General features: G+C 29.9%; 5 protein-coding genes across 19 annotated transcripts; 3 read left to right on the top strand and 2 right to left on the bottom strand.

The window, feature by feature from the left end:
• Positions 1 to 100: 100 nt before the first annotated feature.
• Positions 101 to 2,706, top strand: LOC116424561 (uncharacterized). The gene is made up of 5 exons (XM_031971122.2): positions 101 to 1,648; positions 1,731 to 1,998; positions 2,052 to 2,235; positions 2,306 to 2,475; positions 2,560 to 2,706. Exons 1-5 carry the CDS (start codon positions 1,551 to 1,553, stop codon positions 2,704 to 2,706), a joined length of 867 nt encoding a protein of 288 aa, XP_031826982.1. The 5' UTR covers positions 101 to 1,550.
• Dhap-at (dihydroxyacetone phosphate acyltransferase) lies at positions 1,674 to 6,693 on the bottom strand. Of its 6 annotated transcripts, none has more exons than XR_004234493.2 (9): positions 5,682 to 5,943; positions 5,086 to 5,435; positions 4,602 to 5,012; positions 4,012 to 4,519; positions 3,659 to 3,942; positions 3,313 to 3,566; positions 2,875 to 3,232; positions 2,288 to 2,457; positions 1,674 to 1,957 (listed from the first exon to the last, which is right to left on the bottom strand). XR_004234493.2 is itself a non-coding variant. In XM_031971105.2 (8 exons), exons 2-7 carry the CDS (start codon positions 5,366 to 5,368, stop codon positions 2,909 to 2,911), a joined length of 2,064 nt encoding a protein of 687 aa, XP_031826965.1. In that variant the 5' UTR covers positions 5,369 to 5,435; positions 5,682 to 5,943; the 3' UTR covers positions 1,674 to 1,957; positions 2,875 to 2,908. The 6 variants fall into 6 exon arrangements, 1 of the variants encoding a protein (XP_031826965.1); XR_004234491.2 differs by having other exon boundaries at positions 2,288 to 2,739; XR_004234495.2 differs by lacking the exon at positions 5,682 to 5,943 and adding an exon at positions 6,303 to 6,693 and having other exon boundaries at positions 2,288 to 3,232.
• A 38-nt stretch (positions 6,694 to 6,731) lies between these two features.
• Su(var)3-9 (suppressor of variegation 3-9) lies at positions 6,732 to 15,554 on the top strand. Of its 7 annotated transcripts, XM_031971108.2 has the most exons (9): positions 6,748 to 6,912; positions 7,586 to 7,649; positions 7,754 to 7,864; positions 13,802 to 14,035; positions 14,130 to 14,288; positions 14,369 to 14,598; positions 14,671 to 14,815; positions 14,956 to 15,125; positions 15,206 to 15,554. In XM_031971108.2, the coding sequence occupies exons 1-9, from the start codon at positions 6,841 to 6,843 to the stop codon at positions 15,440 to 15,442; spliced, it is 1,422 nt and encodes a 473-aa protein (XP_031826968.1). In that variant the 5' UTR covers positions 6,748 to 6,840; the 3' UTR covers positions 15,443 to 15,554. The 7 variants fall into 7 exon arrangements, 3 of the variants coding, with proteins under 3 accessions (XP_031826966.1, XP_031826968.1, XP_031826967.1); XR_012998533.1 differs by lacking the exons at positions 13,802 to 14,035; positions 14,130 to 14,288; positions 14,369 to 14,598; ... (1 more) ...; positions 14,956 to 15,125; positions 15,206 to 15,554 and adding exons at positions 9,986 to 12,067; positions 12,169 to 12,221; positions 12,455 to 13,389; XR_012998532.1 differs by lacking the exons at positions 13,802 to 14,035; positions 14,130 to 14,288; positions 14,369 to 14,598; ... (1 more) ...; positions 14,956 to 15,125; positions 15,206 to 15,554 and adding exons at positions 9,986 to 12,221; positions 12,455 to 13,389.
• A 165-nt stretch (positions 15,555 to 15,719) lies between these two features.
• Tsen54 (tRNA splicing endonuclease subunit 54) lies at positions 15,720 to 19,129 on the bottom strand. 4 transcript variants are annotated; one of them, XM_031971100.2, is made up of 7 exons: positions 18,980 to 19,129; positions 18,761 to 18,821; positions 18,536 to 18,688; positions 18,113 to 18,452; positions 17,259 to 18,038; positions 16,019 to 17,172; positions 15,721 to 15,945 (listed from the first exon to the last, which is right to left on the bottom strand). In XM_031971100.2, the coding sequence occupies exons 3-7, from the start codon at positions 18,574 to 18,576 to the stop codon at positions 15,804 to 15,806; spliced, it is 2,457 nt and encodes an 818-aa protein (XP_031826960.1). In that variant the 5' UTR covers positions 18,577 to 18,688; positions 18,761 to 18,821; positions 18,980 to 19,129; the 3' UTR covers positions 15,721 to 15,803. The 4 variants fall into 4 exon arrangements, with proteins under 4 accessions (XP_031826962.1, XP_031826961.1, XP_031826960.1 ...); XM_031971099.2 differs by having other exon boundaries at positions 18,957 to 19,102; XM_031971102.2 differs by lacking the exon at positions 18,761 to 18,821 and having other exon boundaries at positions 15,720 to 15,945; positions 18,980 to 19,127.
• A 696-nt stretch (positions 19,130 to 19,825) lies between these two features.
• On the top strand, positions 19,826 to 23,346 carry LOC116424556 (leucine-rich repeat-containing protein 40). The gene is made up of 10 exons (XM_076367535.1): positions 19,826 to 19,973; positions 20,744 to 20,937; positions 21,024 to 21,227; positions 21,304 to 21,427; positions 21,581 to 21,750; positions 21,891 to 22,033; positions 22,106 to 22,306; positions 22,412 to 22,744; positions 22,826 to 23,011; positions 23,080 to 23,346. The coding sequence occupies exons 1-10, from the start codon at positions 19,826 to 19,828 to the stop codon at positions 23,183 to 23,185; spliced, it is 1,809 nt and encodes a 602-aa protein (XP_076223650.1). The 3' UTR covers positions 23,186 to 23,346.
• The last annotated feature ends 256 nt before the right edge of the window (positions 23,347 to 23,602 follow it).

A 23,602-nucleotide genomic window follows, 5' to 3' on the forward strand; every position in this document is an offset into this window, starting at 1 on the left:
ATATTTTCCATATATGAAAATTTAAGATTCAAAAACAAGAACACATAGTGTACAACTAGTTTATCATAATCATCTTGAAGGAGTTAATAACAAATTAATTATAATACTAACATAATAGTTTTTAATATTTTTTATTAAAGCAGTGTTTTGCAATATTTCTAACTACTAAAGATAATGGAGAATAGGTATAGGATCAAGTATATTCTTAGTAAGGAAGTAAAAAATTCATATTTGAGAAAGAGAAAACAATTTACCTCTAATTTAAAATTCAAATGTAAACAAATGTAGTTTGAAACTACGTAATGAATGATCTTACAAAGACTGAGTTGCTCTTGGATAGCGATATTTGGCATTTTAATAAAAATAATGCGTTTATTCGATCGTAAATAAATATTTTTTAACAAGGTGATTATTTTTGAAAGATAACATTTTTTAACGTAAAATTATTTTACAAGTGCACCGGTTAATTTACTGAATCTCACATATAATTTATTTACATTTTTTATTACAAGGTATTTTTTGGAGTACATATATATTTGATTAATGTAATGTAGAGTGTATGTACATGCATGACACGGCCTATGTTATTAAAAAATCATTGTACAATAATTTTTTTACCTATGTGATGCGTATACTGCGTTTATTGTAATGCTTATTTTTATGATAGCAAAATATTTTATGGAACACAGTTTTTGCATAATTTTGGTATAATAAGTATAGATATGAGTGCAACATTTTTCAAGAATTATATGTTTATTATGTGTAGGAGAATTTCTGCAATTTAGATTGGTATTATTATGCATAGAATGTTTTATATATGCAAATGTAATATCAGTAACAATTTGATATATGGTTCATGTTATGTTTTCCCACTATTTGTTGTAAAAGATGAGTCTAATGTGTCATTTAACTACTTAGATATTTGTTGCATATATATTTTAAAAAAATTTTTATTGTTCCAAGAATGTTTAAAAATGTTTACACGTGCATTCTGTTCCATAAGAGCTAATAATGCGTTCCATTTATTTACATCACTTGCAATTATACAATTACCAGATAAAAAGTACTTAAATGAAATGCAGTAATAAATTATAACAGATTATAGATTTTAAGTGAAATTAACAAATTTTCATAAAAATGTTAAAATGTTAAATCATTATTGTACTTATAATAATGTGAATAAATAAATTATGAATGATACTTAGCGTTATAAATTTTAAAAAGATTATGTAAAACTTTCACAACGTTTTAAGGAAATCCGTCGATTGACATCATTATAGAGAATATATCATTGTTCGTCTTGTCCTCGTTAATTCTAACAGAACTTCTGCTTGAAATAATAACATCCTGCTGAGTGTCACACTACGTATCCGAGAACGTTCTCAGTTAGTCACTGTAATAATTCAAATACACGATATCCGTGCATTTTCTAGAACGCGACATTTGCACAACAAATAAACTGATATTTCCCGTTTTTATTGTGTGAAAATATTATTTACGTCATTTCAGTAAAGACGGAACAATAATAAATTTTTTTATTCAACTTAAAAATGTTAATATCAAGTATACTGAGCATATTCTTATGGAACATCAGTTTGGCAGAATGGATTGATATGCCACAGTTTTCCGATGAAAAGAAGATATACAGGTATGTGTGAAGAATTATATTAGAATAGATGAAAAAATCCATATAAATACTTTATTAAAAATCTTACACCTTTTACACATAGAATACCCCCCTCGAAACTGGACCATTTCCATAAACCATTTCCATTTTCCCAAAACCCTGCGGAAAATCAATTTCCTTTCATGTATAATAATGATCCTCGCGAAGACTCAAGCGAAGAAATTTCGGTGAACGGAAGTGGAAGATTCGTGGTGCACGAGCTTAAGAATTCTGATAGCGACACTACGATTCATGAGTATACCAATGAAGAAGATTCTTTCCTAACCAGCACTGAAAAACAAGAAGAGGAAACAGACTTTTCAATAACAAATGTAAGGTAGCACTAGTTCTATCAGTAACATTACTAATGAGCTTTCCTTTTCAGGAGAAGGAGACAAACAATGAATATTACAATGAATCGATAAATTCAAATGATATGGATATTTTAAAATACTTGCCATTGAATATACTAAAAAATGTTCATCAAACTTTAAGACAGCAATCTACATCTAGCGAGGGGAAACGTTTGTTCTTAAAAACATTTGAACGAACATTAATAACTGAGATAGGTAATGAATGATTTATATAAGAAATATAGAAATCCATGGAACAGATACTTACTTATAATTATTGTTTAAGAATCTCGACTCACGCAGACTCTAATACCCGGTAGAAAAAAAAGAGGCACAGATCATTATGATCACAGTTATGATTCTCACGATAATGCCACAGGATTTCCATCTTTAGAAGGTGCACTGATGGCTATCTCATTTCTCACGTTTGCAGTATACCTTGTTCGATTAGTTATGGTATTATTAACTTAACTGTATACAATTCATTACGATATTGCAAATAATCATATACTTGTCTTCTCATGTAATTATCTTTTTTAGCTTTTATTTAGAAACATGAATAATCCAACACCGAACCCCACTGGAACAACTCTACTCCTCGGTAGAAGGAGAAAATCCATAAACGCATTTGACGAAGAGACAGTTAAAATACTCAATATCGTGGACAAATACACCTCTAATTTTTAATCGACTCGCAATTGTAATATATTAAATAATTTACTATGAAAAATTTATAAAAGGAATTAATAATTTTAAAAGATGATCACGTATCGACTAGATTAATGGCTGTGATGCGAATTGCATTACAAAATTTTAAGAGTTAAATAAATCCTTGGTTTAACCAGTTCAACTTACTGTAGTGAAGGTTTTAGAGAAGTTTTACTTATGTTTATAGCTTGGCCGGCATAGCTGGCGGTGTAAAAGATAACAATACAATATCACGATATGAAATTGGCGGTCGTTTCAACGAAAGATTTTGCAATTTTTCAAGAAGTAATGCCAATCGAATTTTATCAATTTGGTATGTACACCGTCTTTCGGCTGGCACTAAAATGCCTTGCACTAGGAGATTATTTATCGATGTAGAAAATAAATCAAGGCATAATGAATAAGGATGTTTCCCCCATTCATTTCCATTAAAAAATGCTTGTTCTATCCGTTTTTGAGCTTCAGTTGAAACAGCTTGTATTGTTATATCGGTTGATTCATCCCACTATAATTAAAAAAAAGCAATGTTTTCCCACGAACATACAACAATTTTATAATACCATGAAAATATATTTTTAACTTTACCTCAAACAAGACAAGATATGTGACATATATGGCATCTATAAATGGTAGTAGTACATTATACAAAAGAGAAAATACTTGTGAGTTCTGTCCTTCAGTATATTTGTCATCCTGGATACTTATATAATTAAGTCTCAACAGAACATTTAATGTTTCTTCCCATTCTAACTTTATCAGAGACTCATCATCTATTAGGGGCATTGCAAATTCTGTGCTTAGTATTGTTTTGAGTAATGCATATCGTTCAAAACCACAACCTGAATGTAAAACAATAAAGATACATTATATTTTATATACCATTACTCATGAATATAAAGGATAATAAATAAGGTATTAATATTAACATTACCGTATTCAACTCCTTCTTTTCCTATTGCTAATGTCACCATAGCAGGTTTTATTAGAAAAGAAAGAGTTGGGTTTAAATAAATTGACATGTTGATAACTGGTACTGCTATTTGCATTATTTTCTCTGAAAGAGTATGGCCTTTAATGCGTGTATTAATTTGTAGCTTTGTTCCTCTGTGTCTTTGTTTCAATCTTAAAATTTCTAATGGATCAAGTGTGAGTAATTCTTCCTGAGTTTTCAGAGCATTTAATATTTCTTGTCTCATATCATTTAAATCGTATGACCTACATAAAACATTCTTTAATAATGACTGTATCTTAAAAAAATTCTTTTGCTTTTTTAAAAGTACTTACTTTGTTGAATGTACAGTTGCATTAAATGTTTGTAAAAGGTTTTTACACCAAACATAATCATTAACTAAACTATCTAATGTATATGGATTATCAAGATTCACTTGGCTCCTTTCATTGAACAGCAAAGCAATTAAATTAAAAGGCATAAGAACAGTATTCTTTTTATGTGAATCAATTACACAGTATGCCAATTTTTCAAGAACAGTTGATGGCAGTTTTACGTAAGGTGATAACACTCTTGCTTTACGGTCTTCCATGTTTAAGAAGTTGCAAGCAGAAATAGGCTCACCAATATTAAAGAAAACAGACCCATAAGCAGATGGTTTCTGTAAAATGGATAAAGACTGAAGAAGGCCAACTGTAGATTCTTTTGGTTTTGGGACACCCAAAAGTTCATATGCAAATAACAGTTCTTCTGGTGGTCGTTCATAACTGATACTTATAGGTATAAAATGAATGTCAGGTACTCCACCTTCTAGTAAACTTTCTAAAATGGTTGACAAAAGACCTGAAAATGTCAATTATAAATTATGTTCTTGATAGCTGATATTTATGATAAAATTATATTAAAATCATTCATTTCTACATACCAAATTTTGGTATTATACTTTTCAAACTTCTACTGCGAGTACCTTCAATAAAAAATTCTATTGCTCTATCACTGTGCTCTACTAGAGACATTACATATGACTGAAATACTCGTTTGTATAATAAATCATTAGAAAAGCTACGTCGCATATAAAAAGCTCCTGTTTTTCTTAACAGTTCTCCTATTACATGCATCTGATAAAAGTCCATACCACTTGCAATATTTGGAAGAGCCATATCATAAGAAAACAAAACATATGATAATAATATGAAATCTAAATAACTTCTGTGAGAAGGGACATAAACATATTGAACTTGAGAAATTTGCATTTCCTTTTGTAGTCTCAATAATGTAGACTCATTTATGTAAATACTTAAGAAAATTCTTTTAAGAACTTTTGTAATAATGATACCTAAAATTTAATACAAACATTAATAATTTCATTCATAAATGTTACCATTTCTTTTAGTAGATCTTCATCTTACCTAACCAGCGAACGGTAGCTAGGCATGCTTTACTGGCCATTTCATTAATCATTACACGAGCATCTTTTACAACTTTATTTATGCTCTCATGCTGTACTGCAGCCAAAGTTGTAATCGCTAATTTAACTTTTTCATCGTTTAATACTGCCTCGATCATTTGATGTCTGGAATATTTAGATTCTAAAGAAAGTTTATGTGGTAATAGTGGATCCATAGATCGAGAAGCCCATAAAATATCACAATCTTTTCGTCTTGCAAGTAACAAATCTACGTATTCATCCATGTTAAACGTAGAGCGGTTATACTAATTTCATCGGTTTAACAACGGTCTGTCATAAATGGATATTTCGCTGAAAAGAAAACACGAAAAATAAAGTCCAACGATCAGATTTCTCTCATTTTCAATTCAAATTACGTTAAAAATTTATTCTGCGAACACGTAACATGTTTGCACGACCGTAAGTTACATTGTATTTCATATAATTTTGTTACATTTCGGAAACAGTTATTATTGAACGTTTGCAGATTATATTCTTACTTTCATAGTTTTCATGATAAATTGTCTATTCGACGGATATTATTGTTTGTATAATTACCATTTAAAATACTCTGTTGTTGTTAAATTAAGTGCTCTTTAATAACCAACTGCGCCGTTTCATTAAACGGAAAACAGATGTTAATAATAACACTTTTATTTTGCATATCTGAATTTCTACATTAATAAAATGTATATTATTACGGAATGTACGAGCAATATTTACAAATAAAATATTTATTTAAATTAAGATCACACTTTTCAACTTCTTACAAATGGCGCCAAGGTTTGCGCTTTCAAATGAATTATTCACTGAATTGCGATTTACCCATTGTAAAAGAACTTTCACAACAAATTTTTAACAAAAATTTACACAAATTTACATTCAATTTTTGATCTGTGTATTAACGATTATAACAAATTGTTAATATATGAAGTTTCTGTATATGGTTTAAAATGGCGACATGACTTTAAGGAAATAATTCATAAATTTCTTGAAAAAAAAACAATTTTCTCGTTTATTTATAAATAAACAGTCCAATACTCTTGTGATGGGGACTCATATTATTTTCTATATTAGAAATGTACAGTTATTCTCTCTATCGTTTTAATCTTTCCCCATGTTAATAACGAGAGTGAGAAATAATGTTCCAGTCACACGATATAAACTCGTTGCACCTACCTTATACGCTCCCATTCGGTTTGCAATGTGAAACAAACTGTAGAAGTTCACTGATGGCAATAAGAACTTCTAATACAGCTTATAAGTAGCACTGGAGAGTTTTTCCTGTTATATCGTTGTTGTTGACCAAGTAAATCTTCATTTACTGTCGTCTTCGTCATATAAGAATGTTAGTTACCCATTTTGTATTACCATTTACGTATGTTTCCGGAATAATGGCGCATGTATGTTACAGGTTATTCATTTTTACCATCGTTTATTATTCCCTCTAAATACATGAGTATCCTTATTCAAAGTAGGCAAGTATCGGTGTAAGTAAGTAGTGTAAGACTTAAGAGCTCTATTTATTGATGCCTAGTTACCGAGCTTATACCGCGAGGATACAGTAATTCGTAATGTTTCCACGTGGCGCTGCTCACAGTTTTTTAGCTTCTTTTCAGTATAGGAGTCGTCGGTGTTCTCGACTTTAAATGAGCTATTGCCTTTTTTGAAGTGTTCCTCGCGTGGTTTGCATATCGCGAATATTGACTTAGTGATTATGGGTGGTGAAGAACGATTAGGAGTGACTACTGGTCAACCGAATCTTTATAAACAAGATCTGTCGAAGCTAGTGAGTAATGTCGAAGCCGATGTGCATTTGTAATCTGACAAGCTTTCATTATACTTTCCATAACCTCAATACTGGCCGTTGCTGGCATACTGTAATACTTTTCGCTCGCGATAATTTGAATGAAAATTTTAATTGCTATGTGCGAAAGGAAGTAATATCGCGTTCAAATAGCGTCCACTTCGTGGAGAACTTATTTAGCACGTTACTATTTATCCTGTGACAATTATTAATGACATCTGGAGTTGGTTCAGAGTTGTTCCATTATATTTATAACCTTTTACATATTTCTTTTTAACATTTTACCGTTCGAGTTCATTTTGTTATTTTTATAACATTCTTCCGCAAAAACAATAGCTGGCACATAACAAAGGAATTTTTTATTATGTTTATTTTACATACATTTAATTTATATATAAGTGTAGTTGTATAGTGTGATAAAATCAAATTAATAAAACTTTTCAGTATTTATCCGATGTGAATAAAATATTTGTCATTGTTATAATTTGAACACAAGCATTCGTTTCATTTTCTAATATGTTATGGTTCAATGAAGAAATTGATTAAAAGCAGACAGTGATTTTTATAAATATCATTAATGTATGTTTCTTTAATTGTGGTTCTATATATTTTCTGTGGATATACTATTGAGATTCATAAAATTTTTATTGTTCAGGATGTAAGTAAATTAACTGCATTATCACCGGAGGTCATCAGTAGACAAGCTACAATCAATATCGGTAACTATACAACATTTTGTGTTCAAAGATTACTTGACAAGTAATTTACAATTACATAAATGCACACAATATAAATTACAAAACATAATGAAACTCTTGCATAGGTACCATTGGTCACGTAGCCCATGGAAAATCCACAATTGTAAAAGCTATATCAGGAGTACAGACTGTTCGTTTTAAAAATGAATTAGAAAGGAACATTACTATTAAACTTGGTGAGTAATTTGAGAAATTCACGTTGTTATATTTAATGAATTGAGCAATATGTACTTTGCATGTAATATCAATATCAAATTTTATTTTCTACATTAATATTTTGATTATATGTACAACCAAATTATATTTAAGAAACGTTACTTACCATGACTATTGAAATATTAATTCATTGCATTCTTTTACTGTGAATGAAATTTTGAAAAGCCTTTTTATAGTTTAAAGTTAATTTACAATCTGATTTATAAACAGATAAAACTACAGAATAATAATAAATTAGAGGCTTCGGTCGATGCCACTGTTAGTTTCCAGTTCTTGCTTTCTTATATGTTTAGAAATGATTTCATAGTTCATACGTAAGGGACACCGCGTTGTTCACGTGAATAGTCTCGGGACGGCACAGGGGCAAGGGGGGGCTCTCGCTAGGGATTTTGTTTATGCTTTTGATTGGTTATGTGTAACCATGTTGACGAATAGCAAAGTAGTATCGAAAACGATATGAGAACAGATGAAAGTTGACCAACGCGACCTGCATTCCTTTCAGGGCTTTTCTTGCGAACAACGCGAATGAGGTGTACATTTTATAAGATTAGGAAAAACTAATCTTATGCTGGATTAAATTTTTTGTTCGAGTCATATGTATATTACACAATATCAGTGCTGCACAATAGAAGCTTATCTTACCAGTGTCTCACAACCTTCCCGCAATTCTCTTGTCTGCTGTGTCACATAAGTATACATATGTGAGTCTTAATGAGATGCATATGCAGTTCATCAGTTCTTATACTTGTCGTAAAGATGGCGCTAATGTCGCTTGTATTAGCGCCATCTTATAAAAGGGTGTATTTCCGGATCGCGCGCAATGAAGATTGTTTTATATTTCTAGTTCTTACAGAATTCTAGTTAACGGTTACGCCGTATAACCGTTTTAAACTTGTATTTTATTTTTCTTAATTTAAGGTGAGAACAACAATATAATTTTGTTATTTTTCTCGACACTTTTTGGCATATAATATCCTTCATTTTAAATATTTAAACAACATTCAAGTATTCGAAATGGTACATTGAATACTAATTTTTTTTACCCAACATTGAAGTGTATTGATTAACGTATGTCAAAAGTAGTTTTTCCCTCTTTTTTTTTAAAATTGAATAAGATTAATTTTCGATTTGTACGGATAAGTGATTAAAGTAGTGATATTGTTTTTAAATTTATTGTTCAATAAATTCAAGATATATGTGTTCATTTGTTATAATTAACGGTTGGCACATAGTGAAATGTAATAATTCAACGTTTTATATGGATTGTTGATTAAAGCATACCTTAATAAATATCTTTACAAATACTAGAAGTTTTGCAATTGTATATATTAACATGAGAAGTGCATAAATAATAGTTGTGTATGTAAGTATAATTTTTTTTTAATTATAAAATTTGAACAAAGGTAAGTATAGTTATATATATGCTATTAAATTTTTACATGTAATAATGAATATCTTTTACATGCATATATTTTGAATTTATTGGAATAATTTTATGTAACTAATATATAATGTACAACATATCACATATTTGTATTACGCATATATTAAAAAACAATAAAACACATTTTTTATATTAAAATTATCTGCATTTTATTTCTTGAAAACAAAATCCTTGAAAGTAATATATAATAAAGAAAATCTATGGTATATTTAATAAAGTAAACTTCATGTAAATAAAAAGTGCAAGATACTTTTGAAATATTAAAAAAAAGTACATATGTTACATGGTTTACTTATTATATATGTTATATTTCAAAGATTTATTGAATGCAAGATGAAAATTGAGAAACAAGTCTGATAGAAGTTATTATTAAGGTGTGCTTTAGTCAGTTCGCATTTATATATCTTTGTGAATGTTATGCGATAAAATGTAAATAACTAATATAATTTGATAAGGAATAGTTTTTTACACTGGCACTTTGCACAAAAGAGAAGAACGAAGAGGATTTGCAAAATATTTTGGAATGCAAAGTGATACGCTAATGCTAAGAAAACGGGGAAGCACAATTGTACAAGTTAAATGAAACAGAAATATATGACTGGAGAGAATGACATCCTTTAAATGTTTGGCATTACAGACACTCATGCAGAGGAGGATACCAGTGGGGATATAGAAGATACTCTTATCGACACGAACAAAATGTTCTACACATGTGGAAAAAGACCAGCCTCTCCAGGGAACACTCAACCATCTATGAAACAAGCAAAATATGAACAAAATTTTAATTCTTTAGAAGACGCTAGTTCAGATAAGACTGTAGATACATATTTGAGCAATAATAATGCATCTTTCAGTTGTGAAGATAACACACAAGTCACAAGTAGAAACAGTATCAGAAGCACACAGTATTCTGAGAATAAAAAGGAAACTAGTACGGAAAGAACCAGACTGAATAAGTTGAATAGTAGTGATAATACTAATTTTAATGTAAAAAGTGGTAGCTACTTTGAGAAGTTACAACTAAAGTACAATATAGACAATTTTAAGTTAAAGGAATTGAAGATCGTATTAAAAGATGTAAAACATGACAAAAAACATAAAATAAATTTACCATCTTCAGAAAATGATTTATGGGAAGTAGAACAGATTCTTGGAAAAAAACAACAAGGTGATCAGTTATTATATTTAATTAAATGGAAGAACTGGGGCAATGAATATAATACTTGGGAGCCAGAGTCAAATTTAATTAATTGTTCAGATATGTTAGAGGAGTTTAAAAGAAATAGATTAAAATTGCTCACTACATTTCAAAAGAAAGCAAACTTCTACCCAACCAAACAGGACATTGAAAAATTTCTAAAAGAACTTGCATATAAGGGAAAAACAATAACATCTATATCAGTTAATGAAGATACATTATTTACTAGTATGTCAAATTTTTTAAGACAGAAATACATTAAAAATACAAGATACGAGTTTGTAAGAGATGGTATTCTGTGTATGTTGATTTCTGATTTAAGAAGAGAACAGTTGAAATCATTACTACTTTGGGAAAAAGAGATGAATGTTGTTACTAAAGGTAAACCATTGATAAGGGTGGAAAATAAAGTAGATTTAGAAAAAGCACCACAAAACTTTTATTACATAGATGATTATTTACCTGGTGCTGGAGTGATAATACCCGATGATCCACCCATTGGTTGTGAATGCAGAACTTGTAATTCCAAAACAGAATGTTGTTTTGGACAATATGGCGGATACTGCCCTTATACTATCACGTGTAAAATACGAGTTCAACCTGGTACACCAATATATGAATGCAACAAGAGATGTACATGTGATATGAGCTGTATTAATCGTGTAGTACAACGCGGAACAGAGATGAAACTTTGTATATTTAGGACTGCTAACGGAAGAGGCTGGGGTGTGAAAACATTAGAGTCAATTAAAAAAGGGTCTTTTGTGACACAGTATGTGGGTGAGGTGATCACAAGTGAAGAAGCTGAGAAACGTGGCAAAGAATATGATGCTGCTGGTAGAACATATCTATTCGATCTAGATTATAATGAAACTGAAGGACAATGTCCTTATACTGTTGATGCTGCAGTGTATGGTAATATTTCGCATTTTATTAACCATTCTTGTGACCCAAACTTGGCAGTCTATGCTGTTTGGATCGATTGTCTTGATCCGAATCTCCCGAAACTTGCCTTGTTCGCGACCAGAGACATTAAGAAGAACGAAGAGATCACTTTTGATTATACATGCCAGATATCTGGAAATAGCGAAACTTTAAAGGAAGATATATTGGTGAAAGACAATGTAAATACAGGCATTACCGAATCTCAAGACAAATTTGAAATACGACCGGAAACGCCAATGTCAGACTCGTCGTACAGTAAAACTTTATGCAAATGCGGTGCTCGAAATTGTAGACAATATCTGTTTTGATATTTTCTTTTTTAAATTTATTACACAGCATTAGTATTACATAAAACTGTATACACATTAATTTCAGTTTCAATGATCCAAACTATCTTGTTTAAGAATTGCAAACGTTGTAAGATTAGATAATCTACTCATTTGTAAAACGATTATTCTCAATCGTATAAAATAGTCCTTCAAGTGCCAACATAACTAACGTTTCATAATCTGAACAGGACAGAAGGAGAACTGAAACTTAAATATGACATCTCATTTAAAAAAGATTGATTAAGCAGTAAGTAAACTTTAGAAACTGTTTTCAAATTTCTATTGAAAGATTTATCTAGAGAATAAAACATACTTATGTGCATATCTTATAACTTTTATATCTTCAAGTCTCTTTCGATGAGAATAAAGCTTCGGATAAGCTGGTCAGAGGTATTTAGAAGGTACGATATTTAATGTGTATAATTTGATATGGATTCTACATGAGCACGAATATTTATAGAAGCAATTATGACGTGAAAGAGGAATGATTGTGCTGTTGTGTTTCTGAATGTTTCTGATGAGTTTAGTGTAAAACTAAATGTTCTTGACACCATCAGATGTTTACTCACTTTAATTAAAAGTCATCTACTTTTACATTAAATGAGCTTAAATTAAGTATGACTCTCTATAACAGGGCTGGGCACTTCATTGTCCATACGGGCATTTCTTCATGTCACCGGGCGTAGCTAGACATTGACTTGAAAACCACGCCTCTTCGGGCAATGATCTTATAGTGAGGAAGAACATATTATCCACACTCTCTACCGTGAACGTTACCCAAGGGCAACGACAGATGCTTGTATCTGGCACAGACAAGTTGCTTAAGCCTATCCTATGCATTATAATAATGTTCAAATAAAGGAGATTGATGTTTTGCATACAAAAATATTATTATATAATGACTATTTAATATGGAAATGTTTATTTTTATTAACCAAATTGTATGTTGCTATCAGAGTACCATAAAAATTAGTTGTGCTTGCAGTGAGACACATAATTAATTTAATTTTTGTCTAACAGGTCTATGAAATTGTTTTATCTGAGAAACATTTTTCTTACTTTTATTACCAGTATAATGTGCATTTACACACATCAGAATTTGTATATTATTTTTTTTTAAATATTTGCTCAAACTATAATGTCTCTTAAAACATTTGATTGATTATGTGAGTCACTCTACACTTAATTAAAAAATTATAAATTGTGAATTCCTAATTTTTTTTTTATCAAGAATTTGTGTTTTTATGTATGCTGTACATTTCATAGAAAAATTTATAGAATACCTTTAGTTTATTATTGATATGTCTGTGAAGTTATGTTGTTCTATCCAAAGTAGATTTGTTTAACTGTCTTGATTCATTTAGTTATAAAATAAATTATGTTTGTAAGACATAGGAGGTAAATAGTGAATCAAATGAAATGACAAAGTACAACCTAGTGGTATTGCCATGTACATTAAGAAGTTTCAACAAGTTATACTCGTAATATAAATATTCTCATTACGAAATGGTAATATGTGTATGTATATAAAATTCTTATTTAATAAAATAAGCTTTATTCAAATTATAATCTGAAATTTTACTAATCTACTTGTAATTAATTAAAATTAGATGATTATTGTGTGTTATTATACAATTTAAGCGATTGTAAGATGAACATTTTGTATATTTATAAGAAATTTATAGGAAAACTTTATTATACGCTTTAAGCATCTATAAGGTATTTACAAAGAAATGTAAAATATTATCACTATTAAATTTTTTAATTAATGATTGATCTCGTTGTTTTTTATTTAAATTATTTCCTTTACAAAGCAGTGTTTCAGTTGAGTTCCTGAAACTAAATATTGAGGTCAAATTTGTTTAGTATAGTATTCCTTTTTTTAATTCTCGACCAAAAGAAATTCTTGTTAATGTGAGATAAGGAACCAAGTGTTCAGTTAAAGTAATACAATAAATTTGTTTAATTTGATTCATTTCAGGCTATGCGAATGCCAAGATTTACAAATGCAACAATGAAAAATGTCCAAGACCAGGATGCTATATATCTGGAGGATCAAGCAAAGATGATACATTTCCCTGTTTGCGTCCTGTCTGTACTGGACGATTTGAACTTGTACGTCATGTGTCCTTTGTAGATTGTCCAGGTCACGACATTCTTATGGCAACTATGTTGAACGGTGCAGCTGTAATGGATGCAGCTTTACTACTAATTGGTACACAGTTTTTGCAAAATAACATTTTACTTATGATCAATCTCATTTAATATTGATAACTTTGAAAGATTTTAATGAAAACATTTATTTGTAGCTGGAAACGAATCGTGTCCTCAGCCTCAAACATCTGAACATTTAGCTGCAATTGAAATTATGAAACTGAAACACATTATAATCCTGCAAAATAAGATAGATTTGGTCAAAGAAGCTCAAGCAAAGGAGCAGCATGAACAAATTTTGAAATTTGTGCAAGGTATTTTGATTATCATAATTTATGAATTGTTATTCTATTGCTTTCAGAGATATAATAAAGAGTTCGTTTTTCTTCTTTAGGTACAGTAGCTGAAGGAGCACCTGTAATACCAATATCAGCGCAATTAAAATACAACATTGAAGTCTTGTGTGAGTACATCACAAAGAAGATTCCAGTACCTTTAAGAGACTTTACTTCGGAACCGAGATTAATTGTAATTCGATCATTCGACGTAAATAAACCTGGTTGTGAGGTAGATGATTTGAAAGGAGGTGTAGCTGGGGGAAGTATTTTAAGAGGAGTATTAAAAGTACGATAGTTATTAATTTTATCTTTGCATTACATTTTCTGTATGTAATTTAAAACGTTCGTTGCGTCGTAGGTGGGCATGGAAATTGAAGTACGACCTGGATTAGTATCAAAAGATAGCGATGGAAAACTGACTTGTCGACCCATATTTTCACGAATAGTATCATTGTTCGCTGAACAAAATGAACTTCAATTTGCTGTTCCAGGTGGCTTGATTGGTAAGCCATAATACATTCATAGTATGAAATTTAGATTTAAAGCTAAATGTAATTTTTTTTATCTTTGAATATATTAATGACACATCTATGTACTTAATGAAGGCGAAGGACTCAGTAAGGTTTGTGTATTACATTTTAAGGTGTTGGAACAAAAATTGAACCAACATTGTGCCGAGCGGATCGTCTAGTCGGTCAGATTTTGGGAGCTGTAGGGGCTCTGCCAAAAATATTTATTGAACTGGAAATATCGTACTATCTACTCAAACGATTGTTAGGGGTCCGGACAGAAGGTGATAAGAAGGCTGCGAGGGTAAGATCATCGTACATCGTATAAACTAGTGTATTTCTTTATTACATGAGAACTATGAAATAATATGGTGAAACGTTTAGGTACCTAAATTATCAAGGAACGAAGTACTGTTGGTAAATATCGGATCTCTGAGTACCGGAGGTCGTGTAATAGCCACTCGTGCCGATTTGGCTAAAATCAGCTTAACCAATCCCGTGTGTACGGAAATCGAAGAGAAGATCGCGTTGTCTCGTCGTATTGAGAAGCACTGGCGTTTGATCGGCTGGGGTCAAATTTGTGGTGGGCAAACAATAGAACCGGTAATAGATCGAAAATAATTCCATGAATATTATGAAAAACACAAAAATACAATAAAACAAAACCGAAAACACTTTCTACAACGTGAAATGTTACTTGAAACGTTTATAATAAAGTTCGAAATACACATTATTTGTGTAGTATATGATGCATCATTCCTGTAATTCCTATCCTCCGTGAAACAATCATTTGCAGTAATTGTGAGAATATTAATAATTATATATTTCTTGTATATTAGTTTGCTATTCTGTCCTTTCAACATCTTACTATGGTTGATGAGTTCAGAATGTGTTAATGTATATAATTAATTGGCGTGAAATAGATTCGTGAAATAAACAGACTTTAAAGAGTGGATAAACGTAATTAAATATTTTATTTTGGTTATGTTAAATTAGGTATACATACAAATCCTGGTTGAATGTATGAAATTGACATTGAAACGCAGGCTAACATTATTGGTGAGTTGTTTGCATCTTGCACCAAACGATGTAATTCAATTGGTTGTAAAAATGGATCATCTTGCCTGAAATATAATTGAGAAATGAAGTTGTATCTGACAAAAGTATAATTTATTAACGTAACAAAATTTTAGTTACCTGATTACAACTATCCGGTAAAGTGGTGGACCAGGATTTGCTTTTCTATAATTATGTATATTTGAATAAACATTGTACGATATCTTGTATCTACTTTTTTTTCTTCTTACGGTCTTCTCGGGCGCAGACTTGATTATTTTAAGCTTGCTAAAAACTTCCTCAAGAGTACTTGCATTTTTTGGCCCGATAAGTGGGCTTCTTAATCGACCAACTACTTGTATCTCATCGCATTCGTCATCTTTGTGCGAATCTTTATCGTCAATGGTGATTGTTTTTTCTTCTCGCCATTTAGTTTTTAATTCTGACCAGGAAGACGTTCCAGGTAGTATTTTAAACGATGCCTGATTGACTTCGTCGTTACGATTCGAGAAATTGGAATTTTTGTAATGATTACGTGGCCAGTATCTTTGACGAGGTTCATATACAGATACATTTTTAGCTACACTACAGCGAATTGACATATTCTCTACCATTCCGTGGTGACATAACTTTCTTGGTGGTAAGAAGTTCTGTTGAAAATTATGGTACAACTGATTCCGGGCAACAAAACTTCTGATTATATTGTTACCCATATTTGGCACTGAAAAATTGTTCATTTGTACTGACATGAATCTGTTCTGAATAGCTGCACTATGATTTTCAAGAGCCACAAAGACATTTTGAAATATAGTATTCCTATGGTGCCAATAAGAATTTTGACTGTATGCAAATGGCATTCTATTATTGTACATGTAATTAGTGTTAAAATTTGTATACTGTCCACCTTCCATAGAAAAGTAATCTTGCATAAAAACATTGTGTATATCTGCTGCTAAATTGTGATTCAATGTAGCAATATGTGTGTTCCTCCTAATGTTATTACTCGTTGATGCATTATTACACTGAGGTGTATTGCCACTTGAATTACCATTTGAAGTATCTACATTTCGACCAGGTTGCTGCAACTTTTTATCTGTTTGTTGTAAATTTCTTAATTTTCTATTTTCATAGCGATAAATATTTTTTTGAGGTTTTATACTATGTGGTATATAACCTCTAGAAATTTTCACTGTTACAGTTGACTGACATGCAATGTTTGGAATTAAATTTAATAGATCCATCCGTGACATAGGCTGTGGTACTTCTTCAACTTCATCATCAGAAAGTTCTATGACCTAATTATAAAATAAAAAAATTACTTTGATATTATAATATATCAACACAAAAAAGACATTATTATTGTACTTATTACAAATTTTACCTCGTGTTTTGATTTTTTATTTTGAGATTCTTCTCTGAGCGGTGAAGATGACTTATGTTTACCTGAACTTGGTTCAAGACTCTTAGTATTAGAATCAAGTATGGAAACATCAGGAGTAGGTAAAAGCATTTTATCAGTTCTTTTGGGCAATAATTTAACATTCCGTTGTATTCGCGCTGATCGCCAGTCTATCATTGAATTATTTCCTTTCAAACAATTTCTTTTGGAATCTGTAATAACTTTAATACTACCTGGTAAAGTTTCTTCTGATATTATTTTAACTTTAGAATTTCGTTTCCTTTTGTCTTGATTGTGTTTTTCTGTAGGTACATTAGTGTCCAATAACAAATTTTCTGTATCATTTTTTTCACTTTCAATATCTTTTACTGCATCAAGAAGATCATCTATAACTTTACGTACATCATCCAGTATGTCTGTATATTCGCATACATCTGAGTAAGGTTTAGAATCATTAGCATCTACAGGTGTATTCTCTTGATCACTGACATGTTTCTCATTGTCTGTATCTGCATTACTATTAGTATGTTTCCAAAGACCATTTTCTGGTTCAACAATAACCTTACGTTTTACAGTATTACTTTCATCGCTTCTTGTGCTTTTCTCTGTATCATAAATGAAACGTTGTATGCGATAACCATAACGTGCTAAATGGCTATAAACTCTGTATTCCTCTATTGTACATTCAATATTATCGATTAAAAGTTCGTAAGCTTGTTGAATGGACAATGGTACATTATTCCAAATAAGTTCCAAACAGTTCTAAAACAAAATAGCACCTTACTTTTTCCCATACCATGTTAAACTATTCAATTTTTAACATAATAATAACATACAGTTTCTAGTAGAAACAATGCTTCTTCTGGTAACAAATACAAGGCACAGTTCTTTTCTAAGCCAAAATTACCCCAATCTTGACCAGAATATTTCTTCACCCTAGCTCTTTTCTGTAGAGGTAACCATTCAGCACTAGCTAATTGCGAAATACGATCTACTCTTTCTACAGCTATTAAATTTTTACGTGACTTAATACCCTTCTCAATTTGCATATTTTGTAACCAAGAATCATCTGGTTCAAATTGCTTCATACCAGTCTTGGGAAGAGTTTTGGCTGATCTTTCATATTCATCCCAAGCATTACATTTAATACCTTTATTTTGTAATAGCTCCTCTGCCCTGTAATACATATATTTTTAATAATTAATATAATTGCACACTTATTAGAAAATAATGATTATAAAAATTAATAGAATACTCACGTTAATGAATTTGTAGGTAATTTCTTTCCTTTTTCTGTCATTTTCTTGTTTCTGTTTTAGTACAGCTTTAAACAATTATTTTAATCGGTCACTTCATGAATAGAATACACCATAGTCCCACTACCTTTGTCATGAAGAATGCGTGTAAAGCATCTGTATAAAAATTTATATATTTACATAATTGATCTTCATTTTGAATAATTAATTTTTAATAATTCAACTTACTGTCAATCTGAATGGTTTTAAGTAACATTAATTTTTATGATGATTATATTTTTTAAAGAAACTGTAGGAAACAAGCCATAAAACTTGAAATATACCAGCATTAAGTAAAAAATAACTTAAAAATTATAGTAAACATTTAAATTTGCATATGTCAATGAACTACAATCATACATGATCATACACATTTTTAAATTACCTTTGTAGGTACATACAACTCACTTTAATGATACTCGGATATATGGTACGTCTTATACAAGGTTAAAATATATACGTATACACGTGTACACATAGAACCTTTCATTTTAACGTTATGTTATTGCACTATGAATATTATTTTTTCTGGTGTAGGAATAATGACAATTTTTTGTTACACACGCACTAGACCTTTTTGTGTTGGATATGTGGTATCATTTTCGGGGTACTCCCACTCAAGAAAACCATAGCTCGTATCATATAGCAACAAATTGTTAAAGTATTTTTCAATATTTAACTACTTGAAAAATAAATTCAATTTTAAAGTATGAAAAAAAAACGAATTTTTGTATCATGTACAAAAGAAGTATACGCATGTATAGGTCTTTTGCATTGATCACATTTGTCACGAGAGATTTACAAAATAAATGTCAAGGAAAACTCCATTTCTTTTTTATTCGGAAGTCTATTAAACTTAAAAAAAATATAAATGTATTCATTTCAGTATATAAAGATAAATGTAAATCCTTAACATCGATCGATCCTTGAGATATTATTCTGAATTTCGTTTATAAAGAATGTTTTATTATTTAATTATTTTTGCATTAGAATTTTTTCTTATGTATTCGGTAAAGTGAACTCGAAGTAAATAATAAGATACAATTAATGATCAAATTATGCAAGGTGGTGCGTGTAAATTATTTCTCGCTTTTTCTATTGAAAATAAACTGAATGGTTTTCAGCGTAAGCATATACTAGAAAACTTGTGCTTTATGCGATGCGTCATTATGAATAAAGAGGGGGAAGATTCATCATTAAATCATCTTATACCGAAAATGTCGATCAGTACATAATGGGCACAATAAGTACAACATGAGCGGCGTTAAGAAAAAAATTAATCATTTAGCGGTGTTTAAACAACGCACAAAAAATGACGATAATGCCGAATTGTCGGAGGTTAACATTATATCGGCAAGAAACAGCGGAAATCTAAATCTCTCGTCGAGAGGGCTATACACGGGTATTTGCAACATTTGGAAATGAATGTTGTTTAGATGTTAATTTAGATACACTTTGGTAATCATTCAGATGCTTAATACTTCGATGTTGCACTCATAAAGGAGCTAATGTTGCATGTTCATATTTATATTATATATATTATTATTCCACTCTTTTCAATTGACGTTATTTCAACATTTGTTACAGAGAAAGATCTTAAATGATAATAACATTATAAAATCAAGTTTTGTATTAGCAGCGTTAATTCTGTAAATGCAATGAACGAGACAATATATTGTTAATTTGGCAATGATAAACGGTTGTTCCATTATTTTGTAGCTGTTAACTTAGCATAAAGTTCTATAACACAGTTCAAATATTTTATTCGTACTATCATCAATGATATATTTGCAAATATCAATGGTTTATGGGTATAAAAGCTATGGTATAAATAATTGTGCGCTATTTGCTTCGTGTTTCATAGCATTGTTTCATTTTGTAATTGATATATTTTTGCCAACAAGTGAAAATTATATCTAAATTAGATATAACTTATATTAAATGTTATGGTATTCATAATATTATTTTTTTACATTCAGTACATAGATAGCTTTGCATGTTAGACTATGCATAATGCAGTAGATCAAGCAATAGTTGTGATCATAACATACAAGATCACCATTAAGGTAAGCCATTATTACTTATGAAATTTGTATGTCTATTGCAAACATATATATTTTAAAGTAGTAATCATTAATGTGTATGCTTTAATAATATTGAAATGTGTTACAGTTCCTGATAGAGTATGGTATATAAATGCATTAACAGAGGAAGAGCTAAAAGAGTTGCACTTTGAATTTGATTATGTACATAAAAATGAACGATGGTGGGAACAAGAACCACTTAAAATATTAGATTTAAGTTGTAATAGCTTAACTACAATATCTTCAAAAATAGAATATTTATCAGAATTGACAACATTGCTTGTATGTATTAATAGTAATTTAAATGTATATGTACATAGATAGTGTTTATCTTTAAATTTGTACATACTAAAGCTGTATAATTTTAGTTGCACAACAACTTATTAGAAGATCTACCACCTGAAATTAGGAATTTGAGCAAATTAAAAATACTAAATCTATCGAATAATAAGTTACTAAAATTACCTGACCAGTTTTATAAACTAAATGAGCTACAAGAATTATGCTTAAAGAACAATAGTTTAATGGAACTTGATTCAGCAATTGGGGATTTAATAATGTTATCTCATTTGGTAAATTATAATACATTTTTACATACACTACAACAATTGTATATAGTAACATTTCTGAAGTACTTTATGTATATAGGATTTATCTTACAATAATTTATCAAGTCTGCCAGTGGGAATGGGATATCTAGTAAGATTGAAGTCCTTGGATGTAAGCCATAATATGCTAAAAGAGTTACCACCTGATTTAACAAATATGAGGGGTAAGATTTCATTTTGAAAAGAAGTTCATTATTTTCTTATGTATGTAGTATACAATAAGAACTAAAAAAACTAAATAACAGTTTCACACTGTTTCTTCCTACATGTATATGATGTAATAATTTAATAGAAATTACACATTCCTTTGAAAATAGCATTGCAAAAGCTTGATGCAAGTTATAATCAGTTGGAAATATTACCACCTCTGGGTGAATTAAGGAAGGTAGAAACAGTGATGTTGCAAACAAACAAATTAACAATATTTCCCAATGTGTCTGGTTGTACACTTCTCAGAGTACTACACTTGGCTGATAATAACATTGTAGTATGTATTACATGCATATATAACAGTTAGTTTACAAACAAGATTTATGTCTCAAATCTGCTTTTAATATTAAAATAACATGCTAACTACAGTATCTTATATAATAGAAAGTATGCAATATTCATTTTTACACTTCTTAGGAGATTGATATGTTATGTCTGGAAGGTGTAGGAAAATTAAAAATATTGACCTTAGGAAATAATAAAGTTGATACGATACCTGAAGAAATAATAAAGTTGATAAATCTGGAAATTTTAGATTTATCAAACAATAACATTACCATGTATGTTATTCTATGTACATATATCGTCATTATATGTAATAGAATGTGTTTAAAAAGGCTATTGTTTTATAGAGTGCCAAGTATAATTGGTGTAATGCCAAATTTAAAGCAATTTGTGATTGATGGAAATGATGTACAAAATATAAGAACCGATATAATACGATGCGGTACATCTCGCATTTTAAAGTACATACGACAAACTGTTAATAGTACAAATTTAAATACAAAAGAATATGCAGTAACAGATGTTAATACAAGTATATATCCAGATAAGTATGTACCTATGAACACATTTGTTACACATTTTCCAAGAGTTTTATTTGCATAGAATGAAATTATTAATAGTAAATAATTTTGAAATCATTTATAATATTCTAGATATACAATGCAAAGTACAAAATTACTTAGTTTGGCTGGACAAAACCTCACTGAGTTGTCACAAGAAGTATTGGAAAATGCATGTAAAGCTGATGTAAGCACAGTGGACTTAAGCAGAAATAAGTTGTCTGAATTACCTGATCAGTTATCTATAATTGAAAGAGTTGATGATTTAAAATTAACATCTAATCAATTAAACAGTATACCAGAATGGATCGGTGAAAAATATAAGTATTTACAAACATTGGATTTAAGTAAAAATTTATTAGAATCCCTTCCTTCCAACCTTGGCTTATTGAAATATTTACGAGAAATTAATATTTCATTTAACAGGTATTACGTGTATTTAGTTGTATTTCAATTATTTTATATCATTAGCATTATCATAGGTTCATGTAAAAACATGTAATACAGGTACAAAGAAATACCCCAATCCATTTATGCGATTGAGCCATTAGAAATATTTATAGCAAATGACAATCTAATAACTGATATTGATGTGTCGTCTCTGACAAAGTTACGAAAACTTGCTATATTGAATTTAGCTAATAATAATATTGGATATGTACCACCAGAACTTGGAAATATAAAGAATCTAAGGTAAGATAAAGTATATATACATCTATATCTTTAAAAAAAATTACAAACTATAATTCCTCTTTTTGCAGAACTTTATCTTTATCAGGGAATTGCTTTAAACAACCACGACAAGCAATTTTGGCCAAGTCTACAGAAGAGATACTTGCTTATCTCAGAGATAGAATACCTCAGTGAAATACAATAATAAAAATGCTATTTAATAATTGTTGATTCTAGAACACTGTATGAAAGATGACAGATTAATTAAAATATGCGTTGAAAAATTTGCGCATTAATGATGCAACATCATTGACATTTTATTTTATTTACTATACTGTATTTAATAAATGTATTATTGCCTAATAACTTATCGAACACTACATGAAGCAGAACATAATTTAAAGTGCCCGCCATATTTTGTGACAAAAGGTTTAAGATTGTATTGTTCAGTGGATAGTATTATATTCCTGCCACATGATGGCGATACCATAGAGGTGACCGCTCAGTTTTACAAGAATTAAAATACATTAGTTATAATCATATGAAATTATATACTGATAACATTCATGTGTAATAATATATAATATATCGTATATTAATAACAATATTTTA

The sequence above is a fragment of the Nomia melanderi genome, chromosome 5 (assembly GCF_051020985.1).
Source record: "Nomia melanderi isolate GNS246 chromosome 5, iyNomMela1, whole genome shotgun sequence".
NCBI classification, from domain to species: Eukaryota; Metazoa; Arthropoda; class Insecta; order Hymenoptera; family Halictidae; genus Nomia; species Nomia melanderi.

Bases quoted from the DNA above. Each gene is read 5' to 3' on its own strand.
- LOC116424561 (XM_031971122.2), top strand. From the start codon at position 1,551: ATGTTAATATCAAGTATACTGAGCATATTCTTATGGAACATCAGTTTG. The intron at 1,999-2,051 runs GTAAGGTAGCAC...TTTCCTTTTCAG, and splicing joins CAGACTTTTCAATAACAAAT to GAGAAGGAGACAAACAATGA. The intron at 2,236-2,305 runs GTAATGAATGAT...TTATTGTTTAAG, and splicing joins AACATTAATAACTGAGATAG to AATCTCGACTCACGCAGACT.
- Dhap-at (XM_031971105.2), bottom strand. From the start codon at position 5,368: ATGGATGAATACGTAGATTTGTTACTTGCAAGACGAAAAGATTGTGAT. The intron at 5,013-5,085 runs GTAAGATGAAGA...ATTAAATTTTAG, and splicing joins AGCTACCGTTCGCTGGTTAG to GTATCATTATTACAAAAGTT. The intron at 3,567-3,658 runs GTAATGTTAATA...TTTTACATTCAG, and splicing joins AAAAGAAGGAGTTGAATACG to GTTGTGGTTTTGAACGATAT.
- Tsen54 (XM_031971102.2), bottom strand. From the start codon at position 18,576: ATGACAGAAAAAGGAAAGAAATTACCTACAAATTCATTAAC. The intron at 18,453-18,535 runs GTGAGTATTCTA...TATGTATTACAG, and splicing joins TTACCTACAAATTCATTAAC to GGCAGAGGAGCTATTACAAA. The intron at 18,039-18,112 runs GTATGTTATTAT...ATTTTGTTTTAG, and splicing joins CATTGTTTCTACTAGAAACT to AACTGTTTGGAACTTATTTG.
- LOC116424556 (XM_076367535.1), top strand. From the start codon at position 19,826: ATGAGCGGCGTTAAGAAAAAAATTAATCATTTAGCGGTGTTTAAACAA. The intron at 20,938-21,023 runs GTATGTATTAAT...GTATAATTTTAG, and splicing joins CAGAATTGACAACATTGCTT to TTGCACAACAACTTATTAGA. The intron at 22,034-22,105 runs GTATGTTATTCT...ATTGTTTTATAG, and splicing joins TCAAACAATAACATTACCAT to AGTGCCAAGTATAATTGGTG.